At 34.3% G+C, this 20,862-nt stretch overlaps 4 protein-coding genes across 4 annotated transcripts; all 4 read right to left on the bottom strand.

Moving 5' to 3' along the window:
• Window positions 1-1,388: 1,388 nt before the first annotated feature.
• LOC105173389 (mitochondrial carrier protein MTM1) lies at window positions 1,389-5,944 on the bottom strand. The gene is made up of 10 exons (XM_011095106.3): window positions 5,516-5,944; window positions 4,937-5,011; window positions 4,116-4,241; window positions 3,510-3,569; window positions 3,227-3,397; window positions 2,841-2,940; window positions 2,241-2,332; window positions 2,015-2,164; window positions 1,848-1,906; window positions 1,389-1,747 (listed from the first exon to the last, which is right to left on the bottom strand). Exons 1-10 carry the CDS (start codon window positions 5,738-5,740, stop codon window positions 1,594-1,596), a joined length of 1,212 nt encoding a protein of 403 aa, XP_011093408.1. The 5' UTR covers window positions 5,741-5,944; the 3' UTR covers window positions 1,389-1,593.
• Window positions 5,945-6,415: 471 nt separating this feature from the next.
• LOC105174404 (uncharacterized) lies at window positions 6,416-7,289 on the bottom strand. The gene is made up of 2 exons (XM_011096503.3): window positions 6,932-7,289; window positions 6,416-6,857 (listed from the first exon to the last, which is right to left on the bottom strand). The coding sequence occupies exons 1-2, from the start codon at window positions 7,214-7,216 to the stop codon at window positions 6,459-6,461; spliced, it is 684 nt and encodes a 227-aa protein (XP_011094805.2). The 5' UTR covers window positions 7,217-7,289; the 3' UTR covers window positions 6,416-6,458.
• Window positions 7,290-12,857: 5,568 nt separating this feature from the next.
• Window positions 12,858-15,427, bottom strand: LOC105174394 (ethylene-responsive transcription factor CRF5). The gene has a single exon (XM_011096491.3). The coding sequence runs from the start codon at window positions 14,257-14,259 to the stop codon at window positions 13,051-13,053; it is 1,209 nt and encodes a 402-aa protein (XP_011094793.2). The 5' UTR covers window positions 14,260-15,427; the 3' UTR covers window positions 12,858-13,050.
• Window positions 15,428-15,562: 135 nt separating this feature from the next.
• LOC105173379 (ubiquitin-conjugating enzyme E2 28) lies at window positions 15,563-19,737 on the bottom strand. The gene is made up of 5 exons (XM_011095095.3): window positions 19,579-19,737; window positions 19,326-19,411; window positions 17,596-17,723; window positions 16,650-16,754; window positions 15,563-15,918 (listed from the first exon to the last, which is right to left on the bottom strand). The coding sequence occupies exons 2-5, from the start codon at window positions 19,393-19,395 to the stop codon at window positions 15,775-15,777; spliced, it is 447 nt and encodes a 148-aa protein (XP_011093397.1). The 5' UTR covers window positions 19,396-19,411; window positions 19,579-19,737; the 3' UTR covers window positions 15,563-15,774.
• Window positions 19,738-20,862: the final 1,125 nt, after the last annotated feature.

Here is a 20,862-nt window from a genome sequence, read left to right as displayed (position 1 = left end):
CAACATACATCAGTCGTTCAAGGGTCAAATAATTTGCATCACTTCTGTTGGTTGGCCATAATACTTAATGACTAGGTACAAGATGAAGTTGTGGACAAGATTTCGTAAGGGACACATCTTTTATTTGTTGCATTTAATGTTGGTAGCTTGTTGGCACTGTATCATACCTTTCTACATTAATGAATTACTTTCTGATGAGGATACTAAAGATTGATTTTATTACATAAACACAGCTCTAGAATTATGTATCTGCACATAAATTGTATCAAATATTTGTATCCTATGTAACTTTGGATCTATCAAAAAATGGTTAAAGAATTTCCTTGGATGAAAGCAAAGCAACGTTAAATAATATGTTATCGAACAAAAAATGGTATGTTTTGTTTGGGTTCTTGCTTAGCAATAGTATTGGAAAAAGAATGGAAAATTCTTACTCGATCAAACCAACTGCAGAATAAGTATATCTACACTTATTATGTGACTGATTACGTTAATTAAATTGTACACCAATCACATTACAAATGATTTTATATTTATTGTATAATTAATTCTAATTTGAGCAAATTCAATTTAAGTTAGGATTTTCAATGAGTTGGGTCTCCTGTTGATACACGTAGACCAACCTTTAGAGGCAACGAAGAGGCCACATTAATATTTTGATCACCATAATTGGTATCGAAAAATCTCTATTAATTACTTTTTCAATCAAACTTTTGTATTCTCTTACCTACCTACTTCTCTCTCTTGTGTCTCTAGGAAATTGACTATAAATACATGCAAGTTGATCTGAAGAAACTGTGAGAGTAGTTAAGAGTTGGGAGGAGAAAAAAGGTGGTGGTAAGAGAGAATGAGTGAAGGAGGAGTGGAGTCCATATCAAGAGCTCCACCGGGAAAAATTGGAGGCGGTGGAGAGAGGTGTGGGTTCCAAATGCCATTGCACTACCCGAGGTACACACGGGCAGAATACGAGGTGATGGCGGAGTGGAAGCTGGATTGCCTGTTGGCACAATACGGACTGCATGTGAGCGGCGATGTCGAGCATAAGAGGAAGTTTGCAATGGGAGCTTTCTTGTGGACTTACTAATATGAGAAACGCCGATTATGATGATATTGTAGTATGGTATTCTATTCTATTTTTAACTTTGGTTTTTTGCTAGTGATAAGAAAAATGATGTGTATCAGGTCTATGAAAGGACAAGTTTTATATGTGTGAGATTAATATTGTTAATGTAAGTGTATGAATATTTGATATAGAAGAGGGAGATCTTTGAGTTGATGCAAGAGAAACATTGGACGCCCTGCCCTCTCTTTTCTCATCCTTGCATTCCATTTACTCACATTTGATTTTCGATATTTCATGACAAGACGCAATCGCCATACCATAGTACTATCATCAAAATTCCCTTTCAACATTATTTTGTTAAGCTAAAAACACAAGCATATACACTTGCTCAACTGTTATTTCTACTGTATCTTGGTCTGTTGTGTGTTTGTCAAATCAGTTGTTTTTTCCTCCATGGGGGTAAAGAATCTTTCATGTAATGACCAGCCTTCTCCAATCCTCTTGACATTCATTTTCAGCCTACACAAAATTCAGCTTGCTGTTTCTTTCACAGGGTTATAATATCTTTGATATTGCATTGCGTACTTGACAACTTCATAAACTGAAACGACTATCCCAACTGAAGGACCAGCTCGAGCAACCCGAGGACCAGCACCCGCAAATAATCCCTTAATGCCTCCATCTCTGGCGAAAGTACACAAAGTAACGAAGCAAAAAGGTTAATAATAGTCATCTAATTTTCTGGTCCGGCCAAGAAATTCAAGAGACAAATGCTCATGCGTACCTCCAGATCTCAGTCAGAGTCTGTCTCGTGGTCATCGTCAATGCCCGCATGGGGTCTTTCTGAAAGTTGGAAAACTTTTATCTTCATTGTTATTATCAAGAAAAAGGAGGAACCGACTTGTAACACCAAAGTAGACTCAGGATAAAATGCTAGTGAAAGAGAACAACCTCTATCTGCCGCCGGGTCCTTGCAACATCTAGAGGACATGTGGCAGCAGCTGCGATGCTCCCGGCCACAAAACCAGCACAAAAGTTTGCTCCAATGATGCTGGATATGCTGCCTTCATTGCCCATCCTGCTAAAAATTCTTCTTCTTAACTGCACAGATTAGCAAGTGAGATGTATCACAAGAATCTTGATGTATCCAAGGAATTCGACAGAAAAAAGACCTTACTGGCTCTAGAGATGCCCAGCAAACTGCAGAAAAAGGAACGTCACGAGCAAGTTGCGCTCCAAGTCCAGTCCATAAGATGCGGTAGCTCTGAACTGGTGCAATTGCAACATATCACTTCAGTTGTCGAAGAACAGAGATTCATGAGAACACGACGATAAAAGTGAAGGAAAACATTGGAAAAAAATCCAAGGACTTAACAAGAATGAAAGGATTGAAGGATGGGAAACACAACAAAGCCAGATTCCTTCATTCATCTAAGCTTTGGATTAATATTCGTTAGCACCATCTGGTACCAAAAAACATCAACATAATTTTTAAGACGACACATGCCTACATGCTTTCTATTATTGCCTGAAAACCTAAAATGAGTTCCGAATTATCAGCAGCTCAGCTATGTTAAGTGGATTTTCACTTTGAAGTTATACTTCATCGCTTCTTGACAAAATAAGGCTTCAAGGAAGAAATCAGGATACATGAACAATCCATGTTAATGGCACTGTTGTGACATTCGACAGATGTACACGATTCTTGTTCCGACACAAAGCTCAAATTCAAATAATTTGCAAATCAAATTTCAAAGTAGAAGTTCATAGGACGTACAGGCATGATTGTTATTAGCACTCTCGACGGGAGAGAGAACACCAGTCAAAGTTCTCCACACTCCTGGAGGTTTCACACCACCTTGGCTGTGTTTGAATGCCTATGCCAAGAAGATTACAAGTACATTAACCAGAGAATAATATATCTATATACATACATGTGTTTGTGTGTGTCAAAAAGTGTTTTATATGGTCCATAACTAGTAAGCCTAAATTTACTCATGCTTCCCAAAAGAATATGTATAATGAGTGAGGCAGGTAGTATCAATGTAAGATAACCATACCAAAGAATATATAAATATGCAGTGGTGGACAGATATAGTCATTTCCACACAACTATGTGAGTAACAATAAAAGTAATCAAATTCTCGATATCAGATGACATACCTGCATGCGTGTTCTTGCAAGATCAATAGGATAACAAGTAAAGCATGCTATTGAACGTGCTAAGGATCCAGCAACGAGGGGAATATACGGTGTGATGCTTGGAGCATTCTGTATTGTAAGATCTTCCAAGTAGTTCCTGAAAATATCATAAAGAGGCATATAGATTCCCACCTGCAAATAGTACTTTGAAGTTTCAATATGGAGATGTGAAAAATTTATTTGCACTCATGTGGTCTAAATTCCATTTAGCAAAAAGTAGATGACTCCCAGCAGAGGCACTTACAGAAGGGATTGCCAGTGCTAAACTGGCAAGAGTTCCTCTCCACAATCTTGAGAACCCTTCCTGGATGATTTAACATGGTTAAAGTTGTCTTCACAAATGAAGTTGTAAAAGGAACCAATGAAAATAGCTATTGCTATGCAGAAAACAGAATGACCACCAACTCACACACACAAAAAAGAAGAAAAGAATAACCATTTGGGGAGGACGAAAGAAAACGCAATTTTCACCAGTTATTCATCACACAATCAAAATTATTGGAAGTCAACCGTAAAGTCATTGGAGAACTATCAAAGTCACCTTAACCAAAGAGAAAAAAACTGAATCCAAGTTAAACCAAAGAAAAAAAAATGAATCCAAGTCAATTATGACATCATTATGCCAGAATGTTGGCTGTAATCCTTTCTATTCTCTTAGGAGCAAGCAATGACCATAAATATAGAGACAGATTAAAGGATGTATGAGTGAGAATATCTCCACATCATATCGTAAATACTCTCCATGAACTAAAAGGATGTAAAGCCCATATAAAAAGTTCAAAACCGGAAGTTTTCTTTTGCTTACAGGGAGATACCACATAAGTTATACAATCTTTTCAAATTCACCAACCTGCTGTACTACTTTGTAGAATACATCCAGTGTTCCACTGTAACAGGTACAATCAGGGGATCGCATTGGCTGAGTGCCAACAGATGCACGAATCGATGATGGCATATACTTCCAGTCTTGCAACATCTGAACACAAATCAGATCAATAACCACCATGGAAACATAGTTCATTGGCTATTGTATACTGAAAACACTTTCTCTATTTCAGTTTGGCTCTACGAGCATGCAATAATGAACTCCTAAATGGGATTATCTCATTGATTAATCTGCATCTTCCAACAGTTGAAAATTATATCAGGAGTGCAAACTGACTTCTATTCTTCATACTCATGAGACACAGTCTTACAAGGATGGTCACCATTCACCAAGAAACTGCATTCTCAGCATTTTGCCCGTTCCCGTACATCCAGCAACAGATGATAGTTTCCAAAAAATGCAATTAACAACTAAACATGCATGAAATCATCTGCATTTCTAATTTCGGAAATGAAAATAGTAATATGCTTTTCATTTTGCCTTATACTTAGATTTGGACCAAAAAGCTAGGTCCTCAGTTTATGAAGCAACTATGTCCTATTGAACTAGTAAGTACTAAGTATAAGTGATGTCAGTCAGATATTGAGTAATAGAGGAAAGAGAAGGTCTGAGCATTAAGTGCACATGAATACAGAATCGTATTGCCAGTGCCACCAAGAAGGAAGCTTAGTAAACAACAAAAAAAAAGCCACAAAGTTTTCACTCGATTGAGAAATCCATTGCGGCATTGATTGTTTGATAAACATATACAAAAGGCCCAAATGAGACTGGCTTGGTTGCTTTACCGTGCTTGTTTCAAAGCGTCCCACCTGGCACAAGCCATCATAGGGAACTCCAGCAGCCTGAGCTTGCAACCTCGTCTGTATAAAAAGCCAAATATCAATCAAGCACTAAAAACCTAGGGAGAAATCATAGTAACAGGAGAAAAAAATTAAACTGACCAATGATGGTAAAAAATACCAAACGCCATGATGATTCTGCATATTTTACCAACTCAATCGCACACAAAGACAAAAAGCAATCCGAAGATTGATTATACCTTATAAAAAAATAATCCATGAGCTTTACTGATTTGACGCATTAAGGAGCAGCATTGGCTAGCATACCAAACAGTATCATACAGAACATAACGCATGAAGAAAACTAGTGGAAATGTGAATTTTTTAAGCACGATATAGAGCTGGAAACTGGAAAAAAAAAGGCCGAGCAAAACAGAGATGATTCGAGAATACTGAAATGTCTAGAACAATAAAACAAATAGCCATTACTTATAACTGAGTTAGCTCATCTCTTTTGTAGTAAAGTAAACACATAAGCATCCCAAGAACTAGTGTATGGATACATATATTTCAAGAAATTAAGACCTTGGCAACATCAAGGGGGTTGACTATGACGGCGGAGATGAAGGCGGCGGCGCCAGCAGAAAACGCCCGCTCCCCAAAACTCAAATCCACGCCAGAAATTTGAGAATTGGAGGATTCTTTCTTCAAAGACTCATCTTTTACCATATCCTTATCCAACTCCACTTTTCTTGTTGCTGTTGCCACTCCCATCCATGAAGACAGACCTTGTCTCGACGAACCCACCATCCAACTCCAGACTATTTTTCAAGACTTTATACAAAGATCGAAACTTTTCAATAAATTGTGAGAAAGATATGGAAGGACTATCGGGTCGTTGTCTCTCTTGTTGTCTTCGTGGGGTTTGATTCTGTTGGAGCTTTTTGTTTTTGCATGGAGAGGAAAAGAAGAGAAATTGGGAAACTGTGTGTGATTCGTGGCGTGGAATTAAGGACGCCAAACATTAGGAGAGATTGGTCGGAGGCTTACACTTGTCACCTCTTCATTGTCAACCAATATTATATTCTAAGGTGCTGTTTGGCAATTCTTGCATTGCCTTTTGCTTGTAACGATGAGTTGAATTAGAGAGTTTCACAGACTAAATTAAGCAACAAACATGTAATATTATGCATTATTTATACATGGATCGAGATTTTGCTTTTATTATTTTGAACGAATTGTAATTTTTCCTTACACCAATCAAGCTATTTTTGGACTAATAAGTTACGAAACAGAGCTCTGTGCCCCACCGTCATTTACTACAGTATTTGCCCACGTCTACCTCAGAAGAAAACCATATTGTATTAGAAGCTTCCACAGTTGTCCCCAAGTTTTAATTCCAACTTCTTTATATTAAATGTTCAAAGAAATAAACATGCTAAACTAGAAAATTCGAAGTTCTTGATGTATAGTATACAATACATGTAGAATGAAAGCCTTTGAACAATCATGAAAACCTTAAATTAGTTCAACCTCTCCCACACAACACATCTAAACGAATGGTTGAGAACATTCTTGAATTCACAGGAGCAACATTAATATTTTCTCTCTGCAGCCTACCATTGCGCTGCCTGGTCTTACACAATGTAACTGTCGTGTAAATACTAGCAAACATTACAGCAAACTCTAAGGCAAATCTGCTGGTCTGAACAAGAAAACTGGAAACCCCACGAGCTTTTCCTTTGGAATTCCAGGGGAATTTATCAGTTTTCCCATCACCAAGAAATGTGATTATCTCCTCAACAACATCAACTCTTCTCTCCTTGTTTGGCCACTGATCACTTATCCACTCGATCAGATGCCTTCTGGTTTCCTCCAAACGGGCTAAGGCTTCATCCCTTTGCTTCTTCTCCCTTGATTTTACTCTCTGCATTATCATTAACTCAATCAGAAAACAAGAATCCAAACAATTAAAGCACTAACTAATAATAATTAAGAAACCTGTAAGTAGACAAGAATGTTGTGGAATTCTTTGAGAGAATCCCTTATAGCTATCATCTTCTTCCTCTCCTCCGCAGTTTTGTCAGCCACGACGCAGTAACGACCGTGGTTGGAGCAATGGGTGCAGAAACTGAAGCTATTTTGAGTGATTTTCTCATTGATTTTAGCATGAAAATCCCATGTTTTGACTGTAAGAATTTGGAGGGTGTCATCATTCAAGATGAGTTCCATCATCACAGTGAAAACTGTAAAGTAATGTACTTGACAATCATCATTTTGTTTCATATGTAGTTATGAAGTTTGTTGCTCCTTTTTGAGTTGTATTCTCAGCCATTTACTTCTTTTTCAGGGATTTGGAGCCAAGCTTCCCCTTTTATGGTCTACATTTGGTGCACTGCTTATCATTGTGTCTACCTTTTTTTTTTTTTTGGGAATAATTCTTGCTTCATGTGGTATTTGCTTCAGACTCAAGTTTTGTTTGGAGGTGGTGAAATGGTACAAAACTTGGCTGTTTCATGCCCCACCCACTACTCTCATGTACAGACAATAATATTTTGTGACATGGAGGCACTTCTTCTATATGTGGGAGCAATGATACCTATGGTAAATTTTTATTTCTCCAATTACATTTATTATCTTATTAAGGTCATCCCTATCAAAATCCCTCCACATTCAATGTCATGTTCGAGTTTAAATCTAAATTGAACTGGTCTGAGTCGTCGGGTAAGATTCGCATAAAAATACTTGGAGTTTGGGAAATTTAGCAAATTCTTGAGGGCAATAAAATAAATCCAAGCTATTTTACCCTTGTGAAACAAAAGCTGGAGTCATTCTTCTTACATACTCTACACATCAACACTGAAATGGAAGTAGTAGTAGTAGTTGATTTTTGAGACAACACTATACACTTGAGACTTCACTGTCTAGGCCCATCCTTGATGTAATGATCATCATATTTCTCATGTTTGGGCCATAATGAAAGAGGCCCATATCCTTGGTTGAAATGTTGGGCCAGATTCATTATGATGCTTCATACATGAAAATGACAATGTTGGGCCAGGCAGCCAGCCAGAGTTATGATACTTCCAACAGCAGCCATCATTAGCTTTACTACTATCAAAACAAATTAAAATCAGAACATGCATCTTCTTCTAACTCCTATGATTACTCAGCAAAAGTCGCATCATCTTCATATTATTTTATCGTTTTCCTGTACATAATCATTTGTTTCTTTGAGGGCCGTGGATTATATGATTCCAAGATCATGCGTATGTCTGATTCTTTTTGTTTTATGTTTATTTTATTTGTTCCAATCTTATATTATAAATTGATATTGTAGTTTATATTTTATTTTATGTGCACACAATACAAGAATATATATATATATTAGTAAATCGATTTATATTATATCATCAACCATTAATATGCACCAATTACTAATATCCTCAAATATATATAATTAACTAACAAACAACTACGTACTACTACATTAGTGGAACTCAATCCAATGCATATGATTTAGTTAGTCCCTATTGAGAAACTGATCTAGCAAAAGATGTCACTGCTTATATTTTATTTATAAACAGTTTATAAGAGTGTTATAGAATATATTAGGTAGTTAGATATTCGATATATACTAAAAATAAAGAATATAACAATAATTATTTATACGTTCAATACGAAAAGTATCGAATATGAATGTAGCATGAATTTAACCCATCTACTGTGTTTTAGTCCTGCTAGCTGGTGAGAACAGGTCTAGTTGTACGTGCTCTAGTCATCATCCTTTTCTTTTCTCCTCATTCTTCTTTCCTTTTTTTTCTTTTCTAAAAGAAATAATAATAATAATAATAAGTGTGCTCTTTAACTTCACCTGGGAACCACACTTAACTCAACTTTAAGATGTACAATCATTTTCAACACAAGTGTTGGTGAATATATTCCCAAATGTTTTATGGTAAAAAAAGAGGGGTTTTAGTTTAATTTTTTATTTGGAGGATAAATGTTGAGCATAATCTTCCTTTTTTTTTTTTTCTTTTTCATTTTTTAACTATGATTTATTATCTTTATCTCTTTTTTGGAGTCTCCTTTTGTCTTTTGCTTAATTTTCCTGAATTGTCCATCTCAATAGGTTTCAATTTGGAAACACATTTTGCCACTTGAGTTGGTGTTACGTTTAGCTTTTCAAACTCTTCAAATGAATCATATGTTCGTCGCTCTATAATTAGTATGATGTCCTGAATTCAAATTTCATTTCACATATAAGTCATTTTATCCCTTTACCTCACAAATTCACTCTATGTTTTATATTTTATTTAATGTCATCCGTAAATTTGTAATTACTTAATAATATATTTAATAATTGATATATGATTGTAACTTTTATAAAATAATAATAATAATAATCATATTTGATACGCTGGTGCAAAAATTATCCATATACACAAAAAAATTTAGAATCAGCATATGCTCTTTTGAATTGTAATCTTTGTTTACTACTGGAAATAAAGTCGGGAGAAACATTAGATTAGTGTGATATTCATACGCTTTTGTGCATTCAAAATTAATAAGCATAAACATGTTGCACATGTATATATATATATATATGTACTTTAATTCGTCTCTTTGTACTTTTGATTTTCATTTTGTTTTTACTTTTTTGAATCACAACCAACAGCAAAAGCAGAAAAGAGGAACCGACAGAAACCGATAAAGATGCATCACACAAATCATTACAACAAAATTTTCTAACTTGAACAATTTATACATCTCTACTCCACCTTAATAACAAAATGTTTTAAGCTTCAATTCATTTTCTAATTTTTTTTATTGATTATTAGGTTAACTGACACTATAGGATGAGTCCACGTGGAGCAAACTTTAATCATATTTAAATATAAATAAAGTTCAAAAAAATTGACATGTTCATTTAGGTGCAAATATATATCTATCATTTGTATTATCGTGTGAAGATGTATAAGGGTAGTTTAGCAAAAAAAAAAATGTATAACGTGAATATTGGATGATCAATCTTGAGAAAATATGAAGTAACCAAAATTCATTTTCTGATCATATATATACTAAAGTGTGTATGGGTTATTTCAACAAGCTTAATTTGAGATTTTGTTACTAGAAACTCATCATGTATAAATAATTAAAAATATTCGAAACTCAACGAAATCAAAACCGCTCCTGTTAAAAATTCCACCAATCATATTGTAACTATAAGTCGACTAAAATAAAAAAAATAATAATTTTGCAAATTCTTTAAGCCTTACATAAAATTAAATTTTGGAAATTTTCGAGATTGCCATTCACGTCACTTCCTATCATACAAACTTCTAAAATATGTAAATTTTATTTAAAATTATTGAGCAAAAATTCAATGTCAAATCAACAAAGAAAAGGTCACGATAATTAGTAACAGATATAATTTTTGGGAAAAGGTAAAATGCAATTTTACTCTAATACTTACCACATTTTTCCGTACTCCTCGCTTAGATTGCATTCTTTCAACAAAAATGTTACCCAAGCTGTTAAAATATGTTACTGTTAACTCTGATTGGTGGAGGAGGTCAATTTCATGGGGCCCCCGTTTTCAGATGGGTCCCATTTCCCATGCATGGGCTCAAATCCTTTTTGATATCTGCGGAAGGTCGATAACGAAATTTGGTCCCTCTGTTTGTACAATGATTAATTAGCAACAAATTAATTAAGTTCCCATTTACATTTTATTATTAAATTGTATAATTAGCTTAATATATTTACATTATAAAGGCGTGTTTATAATTTAAAATTTCAGTATTAATTATTATTTGGATTTAATAATTTAACCTACTAAGATGTGTTGAGTTATTCAACCAAACGACCTAAGTATGCATAATATAAGTAATTATGATTTTTTTTTTTATCTTATCATCCAAACAACTCGTATCACAAAATAAACGAAGCATAATAGAACTACTATTTTTTAACTTTAGGACTATTAATTTTATTTCATTAATTAATTTTTGTTATTCTAATACTTATACATAAATCGGGTCAAGGTCACAGGTGATCTAAATCAGATGGAGTCCAACTCGACGTCTGATGGTCAACTAAACAGGGGTTCACCCATGATCCTGGAATTGGATAATCGGCGGCCCTCAACTAAAAACATCTGATGCCTGAATTAGAGTCTACTTATAAATTGCAAAACTAGATCTCGAATTAATTAAATGCATATATTGTCGAATTGAATTAATTAACTTTTATAGATAGCTCTTACTAAGAGTCTTTAAATGGTATAGGCATTAATGGCTGTATACCCAACCCATCTCGATTTAAAACGCGGGGCCGTTGTCCTATTTTTTAATTCCTTTGTTTTTGAAGGATAAAATCATCAATTGGGGGTTTACATGGTCTATTAATCATTTTTATGATGATTTTATTTTCATTAAATACTTTTAATATATTTAATCGGATTTAATATACTAATATAAAAAATTGTCGCTGGTTTAACAGAAATTATTTCTTATTGACATATTAGTCCCAAAATGAATTAAATTATACAGAGAGCTATACTCGTAGTTTGAGGGTAATTTTTTTTTTTAATTTCATAAAATAAGGATAGAATTTGTTTTGGTACCACAATTTTGGCAAGTGTCACTTTTAGTCTCATAAAACTCATAATCACGTATTTTTAGTCCCAAAAAATCACGTGAGTTGTGGTTTTGGAACTTAAAATGCGCTCTTTTGGAATTAAAAAGGCATTGTAATTTTGGACTAGAAAGGCCCAAATTACATTTTCTTGGACTAAAAAGACGTAATTTTGAATATTATGGGACTAAAAGCGTCACATGCCATAATTGTGGTACCAAAAAAAAAAAAATTCCACCCTTATTTTATGAGGCTAAAAAAATATTTTGTCCCGTAATTTGATAACAAAATTATTTTCCATTAGTACTTGCAATAGGGACTGAAAACCATTATGAAAAATTATTCTAACAGAAAATAAGGTTGTCATAATATTGCCAATTTCTGAGGTTATGAAATTAAACTACTAATTGGCGGTATAACAAATTTGGCTATTAATTATCTTTTTTTCTTAAACAAATTAGTTATCGTCCAAGAGCATTTAGTGCTTTCACCATTTCACGTACATACAATCCAAAGGCTAAATCACAACTGTGCATTTATTCACATTTATATCAAATTTGCATTTTTTGGAAAACCATAGTTATTATAAGGATAATAACATTTACAGTCCTTGAGATTATGTTAAATTATATAAACACCTTTCATCTTTTGCAAAATTACAACTACACTTCTTGAGAGATGTTAGTGCAATACTTTTTCAAATTGTTTGTGTAAGTTTTATTTTTGAATTGGGAGTGTAGCTGTAATTTTACAAAAAACAGAGATCATTTGTGTAATATTGACTAATTCTCAAGATATGTCAATATAATTTATCCTTCTTATAATTATTAATTTTTCCCCATTGATTGAGACACATATTGTAGTAACAATATAAAGTTTTTATATAAATTTATTTGTGTTAAGTTTTTATTATATCTCACACATATAACTTTTACGTATTTGAAATTAAAATTCAATTTTAAAGATTTTTATACACATAATATGAATAATGTGGAATATAAAATATAATATCAATTCATAATTAAAAAAGTTTGAATTGACACATTAATGCATGTGATCATTTGAATTAGTTGTTTATATGCAAAAGATTGGAGATAGGATTATTTATTTAAAAGAGGAGATGCAATAAAGTAAAAAAGAGAAATCATTTTATATGTTGAAGAGTTTCAAGTAATAATAAAATATATATCCAAAGATTTGAAGGAATAGAGCAACAAGCATGGATGTCTTAATTTTGTGTACAAAGTAAAAATCTCTCACAAACGTTATAGCAAGATAGGAAAAAAGAAATAGAAATAGAATATTTTTTATAGATTTATAAGGAATTCAACAAAAATAAAAAAAAGGGGGAAAATGTCCATAAAAGACACATAACAAATCCAGAATGAGGAATGCAAATAATAATAATAGTAGGAAGGGAAGACATGCTGCTAACAAAAATAATAATAAATTATATACGAGCTAGCTAACACATATGTTGATTAAAATTGGTCGTCCAACAAATCATTGACATCCCATGTCAAGGACCCAAAATCATCTCCAAAATCAATTGCCACATCTTCTTCCAACAGTTTATCCGGCAAACAAATTTCGTCGTAAATCATTGGCGGTGGGGATCTGAAATCGAAATAATCTTTCAAGAAACATTGATCCAACGGCAGGCAATCGTCCATTAATAAGTCTCCTTCATTTCCCACCATTGGTTCCACTAACGAACACGAACCACTTTTTGTCTCTTGGCTCTTTTGATTTTCCATGTCGTGCTCCATGTTTTTAAATTCGGACCGGACTGTACCGCCGTTGGTGCTGAACCTCAAGACGGAGGTTGGTGAGCAAAGGTTTTCGCAAGACTCCTCCTTGCTAGAATCATCCCCGGAAACTGATGCCGCGGTGGCCTCTGCTTCAACCTCCACCACTCTCTCCGGTGGCTTTATTAAATTAGTCATAGCATCCGGGCCACGTATTTGAATAGCTGCTCTATCATAAACCATTGCCGCCTCCTCTGCCGTGTCATAAGTCCCGAGCCAGACCCTGGTCCTCCGAACCGGATCGCGTATCTCGGCAGCCCATTTCCCCCAGGTGCGCTGCCTGACTCCACGGAACTTCTTCCCTTTCCCCTCCAGCAGATGCTCCGCGGCGGGCTTAGGTGGAGCCGGGCGCTGAGACGCGGGCCTCTTTTTCTTCTTCACAGGATTGGGAGTAGTCTCCTGATGAAGATGAGTCTTATTGTTAGTAAAATGATGAGTATCCATCTGGATTGTAATCTCATGGACATGCTTCCTGATGAGCCTTTCACATTCGTCGCCAGAAGACTCAGTGGCATCGCCATCAGTTACGGAAATCCTGACCAAACGCGGCGTGGTCTTGGAGGTGAGTAGGCATGGCGGGGAAGAAACCAACTTGGGGATGACGGTTGTGTGGACGGAGTGTTTGACGTTGGTGGTCATTTTAACCAAGAAGAAAGTAGAAAGAGTTGGATGAATCACATGATGATGAAGATGGAAGAAGAAGAAGAGCGAAAAATGAGGAAGAATAATGAATAGAGAGAAGCAGCAGTTAAAACTAGTACGAAGGGAAATAGCCAAGAGAAAAAGTCGTCTTGGGATAACTGAGAGAGTGAGTAAATAATAGAGAAACGAGAAGGGTATCCCTATCCCACTTATATAGCATATCACCATCACATCCCTCATCCCCCTAACTCTTTGGAGTCAAATCATTTTTTCCTTTTGACCCCCCCCTTTTTAGTCATTTATCTCATTCTAACCATCTTCTTTTGAACTATTCAAATTTTATCTATATGCACAAAACCAAGACCAAATCCAAATCCAAATCCAAATTATTATTCTTAACTAAATATATATCTTTTTTAAAAAAATTCGACTTCAAGTAAAAGTATCCATCTTGATTACTCAATATAGAATTTCCGATATATAATCGATATTTTTTAGAATTAAATATGTATAGGAATAATTTATCTTAGGTAATGTAAGAAAAGAAAATAGAAAAAAGTAGCTTATGGTTTCGGTAAATTGGGTTTTTGAAGTGGGATTTAAATCATTTTAATTCAGGTGGTGTGGTGTGGTGTGGGAGGCCTCCATATGGAATTAGGATGGAAAAGGAATAATAGGATTTGATTAGTGTTAATCTAAGGGATTAAGATATTTTAGTTGCCACCCCAAAACTTATATATTTTGTTTAAACTAACTCACTCTGTTAGTTTATGTGATTTACTCTTGTACACAATTGTAGCTAGTAATAATTCTAATATACATATCTGGCACTCCATATTCTAATATCTCCCTTCCTTTTCCTAATTTATTTGTGATGATTAGCTGTTAAAAAATATATAAAAGTTTGAAAGCAAAAATAAAGAAATGGTTTAAATCAATAATCTGCAGAAATGTGTTTTAGCATAAAGATCCAAAAACAAAATCTATAAATTAAAAATAATACATCCCTCAACAAAAAAAATGGCAGAAATGCATCCTACCAACGCTGGTTTTGCTATTTAATTTAGAGTGGGTACTGCCTCTAACACACCATAATTCATTCATTCAATTAAACTCCATCCAATATAAATTGCTTAGTTTTCATTTAAATATATCAAAAGCAAAGTTGGTCAAACAAACTGCTTCTACTCTAAATACCACCAACAACAGTTGAAGAATTGAATATGCAGCACTCGGCGTTTCATTAATATCATCTTATCAAAACTCCCGCTCTCTATTCTTAAATTGGACACAAACCCAGTAATTAATTACCATCAAATTTCCAATTTCTTCTCCCAACACAAATAATCCCTGAATCAATAAATGTAGGTCTACAAAAGTTTTCCAAGTCCCTCAGATTAAGGACACTACTGCTATAATAACTTCATATCCTCAACCATTACGGAAATATTTCCAACTCTTTTCTCCAAATTCGTGCATTTTTACCAATTAGAGAAATGATTACCTGCTCAAGACAGTTAAACAGCACAAGTACGATGGACCATATATCAACTCACACCCTTAATTACGATTAAAGGAACATGGATAACCATGATCCGGTAGTTTCCCAATAGTCATTCCATATGAACAATTCAAACCATCTTCGCATCCGAGTTTTAAGCTCTTCTTACATGGTGGTCATAACAACAACAGATAGAACAGGCACATCATTTTTACATAATGCAATCTAAGCAAATTCGTGGGGGCGAACCACACTTAACCCATTGCGTATTTCTGGGTCCAGCTCCTGGCAGTTTGCTCGTACTTGGCCCTATCGGTCTTGTACATGTGTGCGATTTCAGGCACCAGGGGGTCGTCGGGGTTTGGATCAGTCAACAGTGAACAGATTGACAGCAACACCTGAAAGCAACCATAATTATGATTTACACTGAAACAGCAATAATGATTGCAACAGCATACATCCACGGAAAATTTGCATATATCCAAAACTTGTTCAGAATTTCAGACTTAAAGAAAAAATAGGTAGCAGAAATTAGTGAAATATGCCTAAGCTACCAAAGATTACCGGATAACTGAGTTATATATGTGGGAATCAGAAAACACCTCAGATGTGGAGCCATGAAAATGAAATACTCTTGGCCCATCCATCTCTCCTACTATCAACAGATTATTCATGATAAAAAGAAGATACAACTGTAAAAACTGGAGGATATGTAATTTTGCAGTTTGAGTCGCTTGATAGACAAACTGAGCTTAAGACCAATGGAGAAAGAGTTTCTAATCATTGAGTTATATATAGATGCAAATTCAGGAACTATGCATCCATTTTGGTTAAGCACCCTTCACCACCTTGAGAACCCAAATCATGAATTAGCCTATTCAATTTGTATGTTTGTGGCCAAAGCTCACTTATAGTTGCATATGTAAACATGGCACCACAATCGTCAATTGCTTTGAAGCTCTTCAAAAAGACGAAGGGGAACGTGGTATTAAGAGGTTAATACAAATGTTAGATGTTAGACTAGGGAAAAGACTTGTGTCCATGGTCGTCATTTATTTTATATGTAAATATAAACTCACGACTGGCAAACTGAATGCATCACAAGAACATCAAACAAATATAAAATAACCTTAGAAATTGTCAAGGCAGGGCTCCACTGCTCTTTCAATATGTCGAGGCAAATGCTACCATTGCTGTTAATATTGGGGTGAAAAACTTTCGTCCTGAATGCGACCTGCAAAAATCCAACCAAAAAACAACATGGAAACATTTTTATTTCAATTCCAAAACTGTTCAAAATGACACAGTTTATCCTGAATGCAACTGCAAAATTCCAACAGCAGGCAAAATGGATAGACTTGTTCTCTTAAAAATTCAAAACAAGGTCTTGGGACAATCGAAGTAATCTACTGTTGTTGCTTACTAGATTTACTTTCAGTGCTCAATTATTTATTTCCATCACTTACAGAATAATGTTAGCAGTGGATAAATTATACATCACAAAAATTGAAGTTCCGATTTCCTTGTGCATTTTAGTAAAACTTCAGGGATAAAAACTAACATCCTTCTGGTATGTTTCCATCAAGGTTCTAATAGATAATAAGAACTTATCCCACCATCATATTGCAGTGATTTATTATGGGGCGGGCACTCTGATAAGCACCGGGGTATATATTGTATGGTAATGGAATCTGGAGAGAAATAATGATCCCCTTCTTTCCCCAGTTTCATAAAGTCATATGAGGTTGACAACATATCTGAGCTTCTCTGTGGAGTTACGTCATCAATACTAAAGCTTGGATTTATTACTAGAATGATAAATATCTGCAGAAACACACAAAACGAAGCAGCAGCAGCAGCAGCAGAAAAGTGCCAGGTTCATTTATAATAACGCAAGGGAGAAAATTTACTATTTAACTAACTGCCTCAGTACACACAACTGAACAAGCAAGAAACTAATGGTCCACCTCAGTGTAATGGAGAATTGTTCATATGAGAAACCCTAGATATACAACAAGCCAACAAAGGACACGTGGGAAAAATACTTCTGCTTTGTCAGAATAATAATGCCTTGCCTTTGGAGGTTTGAATGGGTAATCTGGGGGGAAATGGATCGTGACTAAAAACACCCCTCCTGCATAAGGACTATCCTGTGGACCCATAATTGTTGCTTGCCAGTGAAACATGTCCTCGCCAACAGGTCCTGTTAACATAAAGAAAGGAACTATTTGATTGCATCTCACAACAGGAAAGAACAAAAGGCTAAAAGTAATTCTTAGTTGAGTAAAAGTTGCAGGTACAAAAGTAATAATCCAACAGGAAATATTAATATGTGAAAAACAGCCCAACTCGACCTCAATTCTCATTAGTACACCCTGTAGCGGCATTGGGAGGCTAGCCAGGAGACTTGCATGTAATATGATTTAGTTTCCATTGAAAACCGAATTTTAACCAAAGTATAGTTCACAGAATAGAGCTTATAGAAGGATAAAAGCAACTCACTGAAGCTCCAAAAGAATGAAGGGTCTGGAAAAAGAACTGGGAAAAAAATCACACTCAAAACGAATTGCTTTTGCCGCAATATTCACTTCAGTGCTTATACTTCCCTAAACATCTTCAACATTGAACGAAATTTCACAGGAAAGCTAGTTGGAAAAAAAAAATGCCACTAGTGGACACTGGACCAAGACAAAACCAACTTTCAACTACTAAGAAATGATTTATAAAATAAGATCAAAATATCACCCTGATCTTAAAGAAGAAACATGATATGCTCAGCTTCCCATATATCAAGGCATATACATGCACATATGATATATACACATCATAAATGTGAAACCCCTTTAATACTTCAGATATTAACAGTTCAGTGCAATATGAAATTCATGGTCCGAATCCCCATTCCAGAACTACTTCACGTGAAGGATACATAATTTGGTAAAATGATGAGCTTATAGATTGTAAATAATTCTCAAAGTTCCAAACAGACCGACACCTTAGTTTACAGACACACACAAGCCTCCAATAAGTTAAATTTTTTTTTTGCCCTCGGCTTGTCATTTTTTAGAATGAATTCAATCAGATGGTTCTATTGCTCAATCTCTCTGACCTGCTCCTACCAAGCCAAGGTCATAAAAATTTAACAAAACAATCATTCATAACCCCTGACAAAGAATTCATTGAAAAATTTAGCAATTACTAATCTCTTTAGAGATGAAACAGATGCGGTCTTATACATCTCCAAGGAAGGTAATCGGGAAAGAAAAAAGATGAGGTCTAAGAGAGCCTTTTTAGCAACAAAAAATTTGGTTAGAACAAATCATACAACTCAAAGAACCAACATTCATCAATTTAAGCCAAAATACACACAAAAGGTCTGCTGCGATACTCAACATGTGCACATACAAACTTTATGAATCAAGACAACTTTTTAACTGTCAACGCATTCTTAAAACAAAAGAATCATGCAAACCCATATGATATGTTAAGACAACTTTTTTACTGTCAAAGCATTGTTAAAACAACAAAATCATGCAAACCCATATGGAGAAATAATCACCAAAGAGCAAATGTTCTTCACTGCTGCAAAATCACGGGGATGCCGACCCACAAATTTCACGGCCAAGATCAATTTTTTCAGTTGCTAAAAATCGTCAAGACAACAAAGTTATGCAAGCCCGCATGAAAAGATGTTCGTTTACGCACAAATAAACATCAGGACGTCGCAGATCAAATCTTATAACACTCGAACAACACATGGAATACAAAAATAAACAACAAAAAGAACACAAGGGGCCAAAATTACCTGCGCTGCACGACGTTGGAGGATCTTTCTGCAAATCCTTTAGCTCCTTCAAGATCCGTTTGGAAGCCATCGTACAAAAATCAGATCTGTCGAGTAAATTCAAGAAAAAAAATAAAATAAAACAAATGAAGCCCAGAAACGAAAAGAAAAAAAAAGAAATAAAAGGTTAAATAAGGAGAGAGGAAATATATGCTCTGCGTGTTTGTTGGTTGAACAGAAACGAGAAAACAGAGAAATATGAGGAGTTGTCTACCTTTTCTCCGCTTTCCCTTTTGCCTTCTGGTTCAGCTGCCGCTGCCTCTGCCGCTGCTGCCTCTTCACGCTAACAATAACAAAATGACTTTCAGAAGAATATAGGAAAATAGGCTTTAGATTTTTATATGTATTATAATTCCAATAAGCTCTTGCTAATTGGATTTGTTTATCATTATCTACATCTATATTTATATTATGTCTTTTATATTATATTAAAAAAAATTATTTTCACTCACAATGATTATTTACTCCCCGATATTAATTTTTTGAATTATAAAAACATTAATCTATATATTTATATTAATATGAAAATTTCACTCATAAACATTAATTTGTAAAACAAGTTATACCAAATTTTTGGTGATGGATAATATTGTTGAGTTAGTTTATTTTTAATTAATTATTTATTTTTTAAAAAATATGATGTTTTATTTTATATATTTTATTATTATTTATAATATATTTTAAAATATAAATAATTATTTATTATATGCTTACAGGGACAATTAGTAATATGGCATAACCGTTAGTTATATTAAAAAAAAAAAACTTTTTTTGTCTCACAGTTATGATACCACAATGTCAAATTTATTATTATGTAAATAATAACTTAAGTTGAATTTTCTTTGTTTTCTTATTGTTTTTTTAAATATGATATATTAATATATATTATTTATAATATATTTTAGAATATAAAATATTATTTATTATATACGCATAAAACTAACGTGAATGATTAATTATATTATAATTATTCACATTATTATCTCTAAGTAGGTCAATGCTTTGCTGAAAAGACTAGTGGACGCTAATGTCGGAACGTGTAATCACGTGATTGGTCCATACTTTGTTGTTTTGTGGGATCCAATCCAGTACGGGTCAAACTTTGGGAATCTAAACTCAATTTGAAGATTCTGAATTAGATTAATTTAATTAAAATAAATAAATTATTAAGTGTATTTAGGCCTCTATTTCTTTTAAGTCGAAATTAAATAATTTCTGTATTTATGGATTTATCATATTAAAAAAAACATTAAATTAGTTACGTCTAATATTTGGGTAAAGATTATTATGAAAAGAAAGGGTAGGTTAGGAATATTGAGATGGGGTCTATTTTGTTATCCCATCAATTTCATTAATATATTTTATTTGATAGCAAATATATAAAGTTAGGTGGCCCAATAATTTTGTCTACTCAGCCAGCCCAACGATATGGGCTATCTTTATAATTGGGCTAGCTAAGCCCAATAAGATTCTGTAGCCCCAACTGAAAATCAGCTAA

Source organism: Sesamum indicum, linkage group LG1 (genome assembly GCF_026168435.1).
Source record: "Sesamum indicum cultivar Baizhima isolate 11 linkage group LG1, ASM2616843v1, whole genome shotgun sequence".
Classification (NCBI taxonomy): domain Eukaryota; kingdom Viridiplantae; phylum Streptophyta; class Magnoliopsida; order Lamiales; family Pedaliaceae; genus Sesamum; species Sesamum indicum.
This window is presented reverse-complemented; position numbering and strand designations above follow the sequence as displayed.

What these genes read in the sequence shown, in the direction of transcription:
- LOC105173389 (XM_011095106.3), bottom strand. Translation starts at nt 5,740, where the DNA reads ATGGTGGGTTCGTCGAGACAAGGTCTGTCTTCATGGATGGGAGTGGCA. An exon ending in GACGCTTTGAAACAAGCACG is followed by an intron (nt 4,242 to 4,936) that starts GTAAAGCAACCA and finishes ATTTGTGTTCAG; the next exon opens with ATGTTGCAAGACTGGAAGTA. An exon ending in GGACCCGGCGGCAGATAGAG is followed by an intron (nt 1,907 to 2,014) that starts GTTGTTCTCTTT and finishes TCCAACTTTCAG; the next exon opens with AAAGACCCCATGCGGGCATT.
- LOC105174404 (XM_011096503.3), bottom strand. Translation starts at nt 7,216, where the DNA reads ATGAAACAAAATGATGATTGTCAAGTACATTACTTTACAGTTTTCACT. An exon ending in ACATTCTTGTCTACTTACAG is followed by an intron (nt 6,858 to 6,931) that starts GTTTCTTAATTA and finishes ATGATAATGCAG; the next exon opens with AGAGTAAAATCAAGGGAGAA.
- LOC105174394 (XM_011096491.3), bottom strand. Translation starts at nt 14,259, where the DNA reads ATGAGGGATGTGATGGTGATATGCTATATAAGTGGGATAGGGATACCC.
- LOC105173379 (XM_011095095.3), bottom strand. Translation starts at nt 19,395, where the DNA reads ATGGCTTCCAAACGGATCTTGAAGGAGCTAAAGGATTTGCAGAAAGAT. An exon ending in TCCAACGTCGTGCAGCGCAG is followed by an intron (nt 17,724 to 19,325) that starts GTAATTTTGGCC and finishes TTATGTTAACAG; the next exon opens with GACCTGTTGGCGAGGACATG. An exon ending in CTGCCTTGACAATTTCTAAG is followed by an intron (nt 15,919 to 16,649) that starts GTTATTTTATAT and finishes GGTTGCTTTCAG; the next exon opens with GTGTTGCTGTCAATCTGTTC.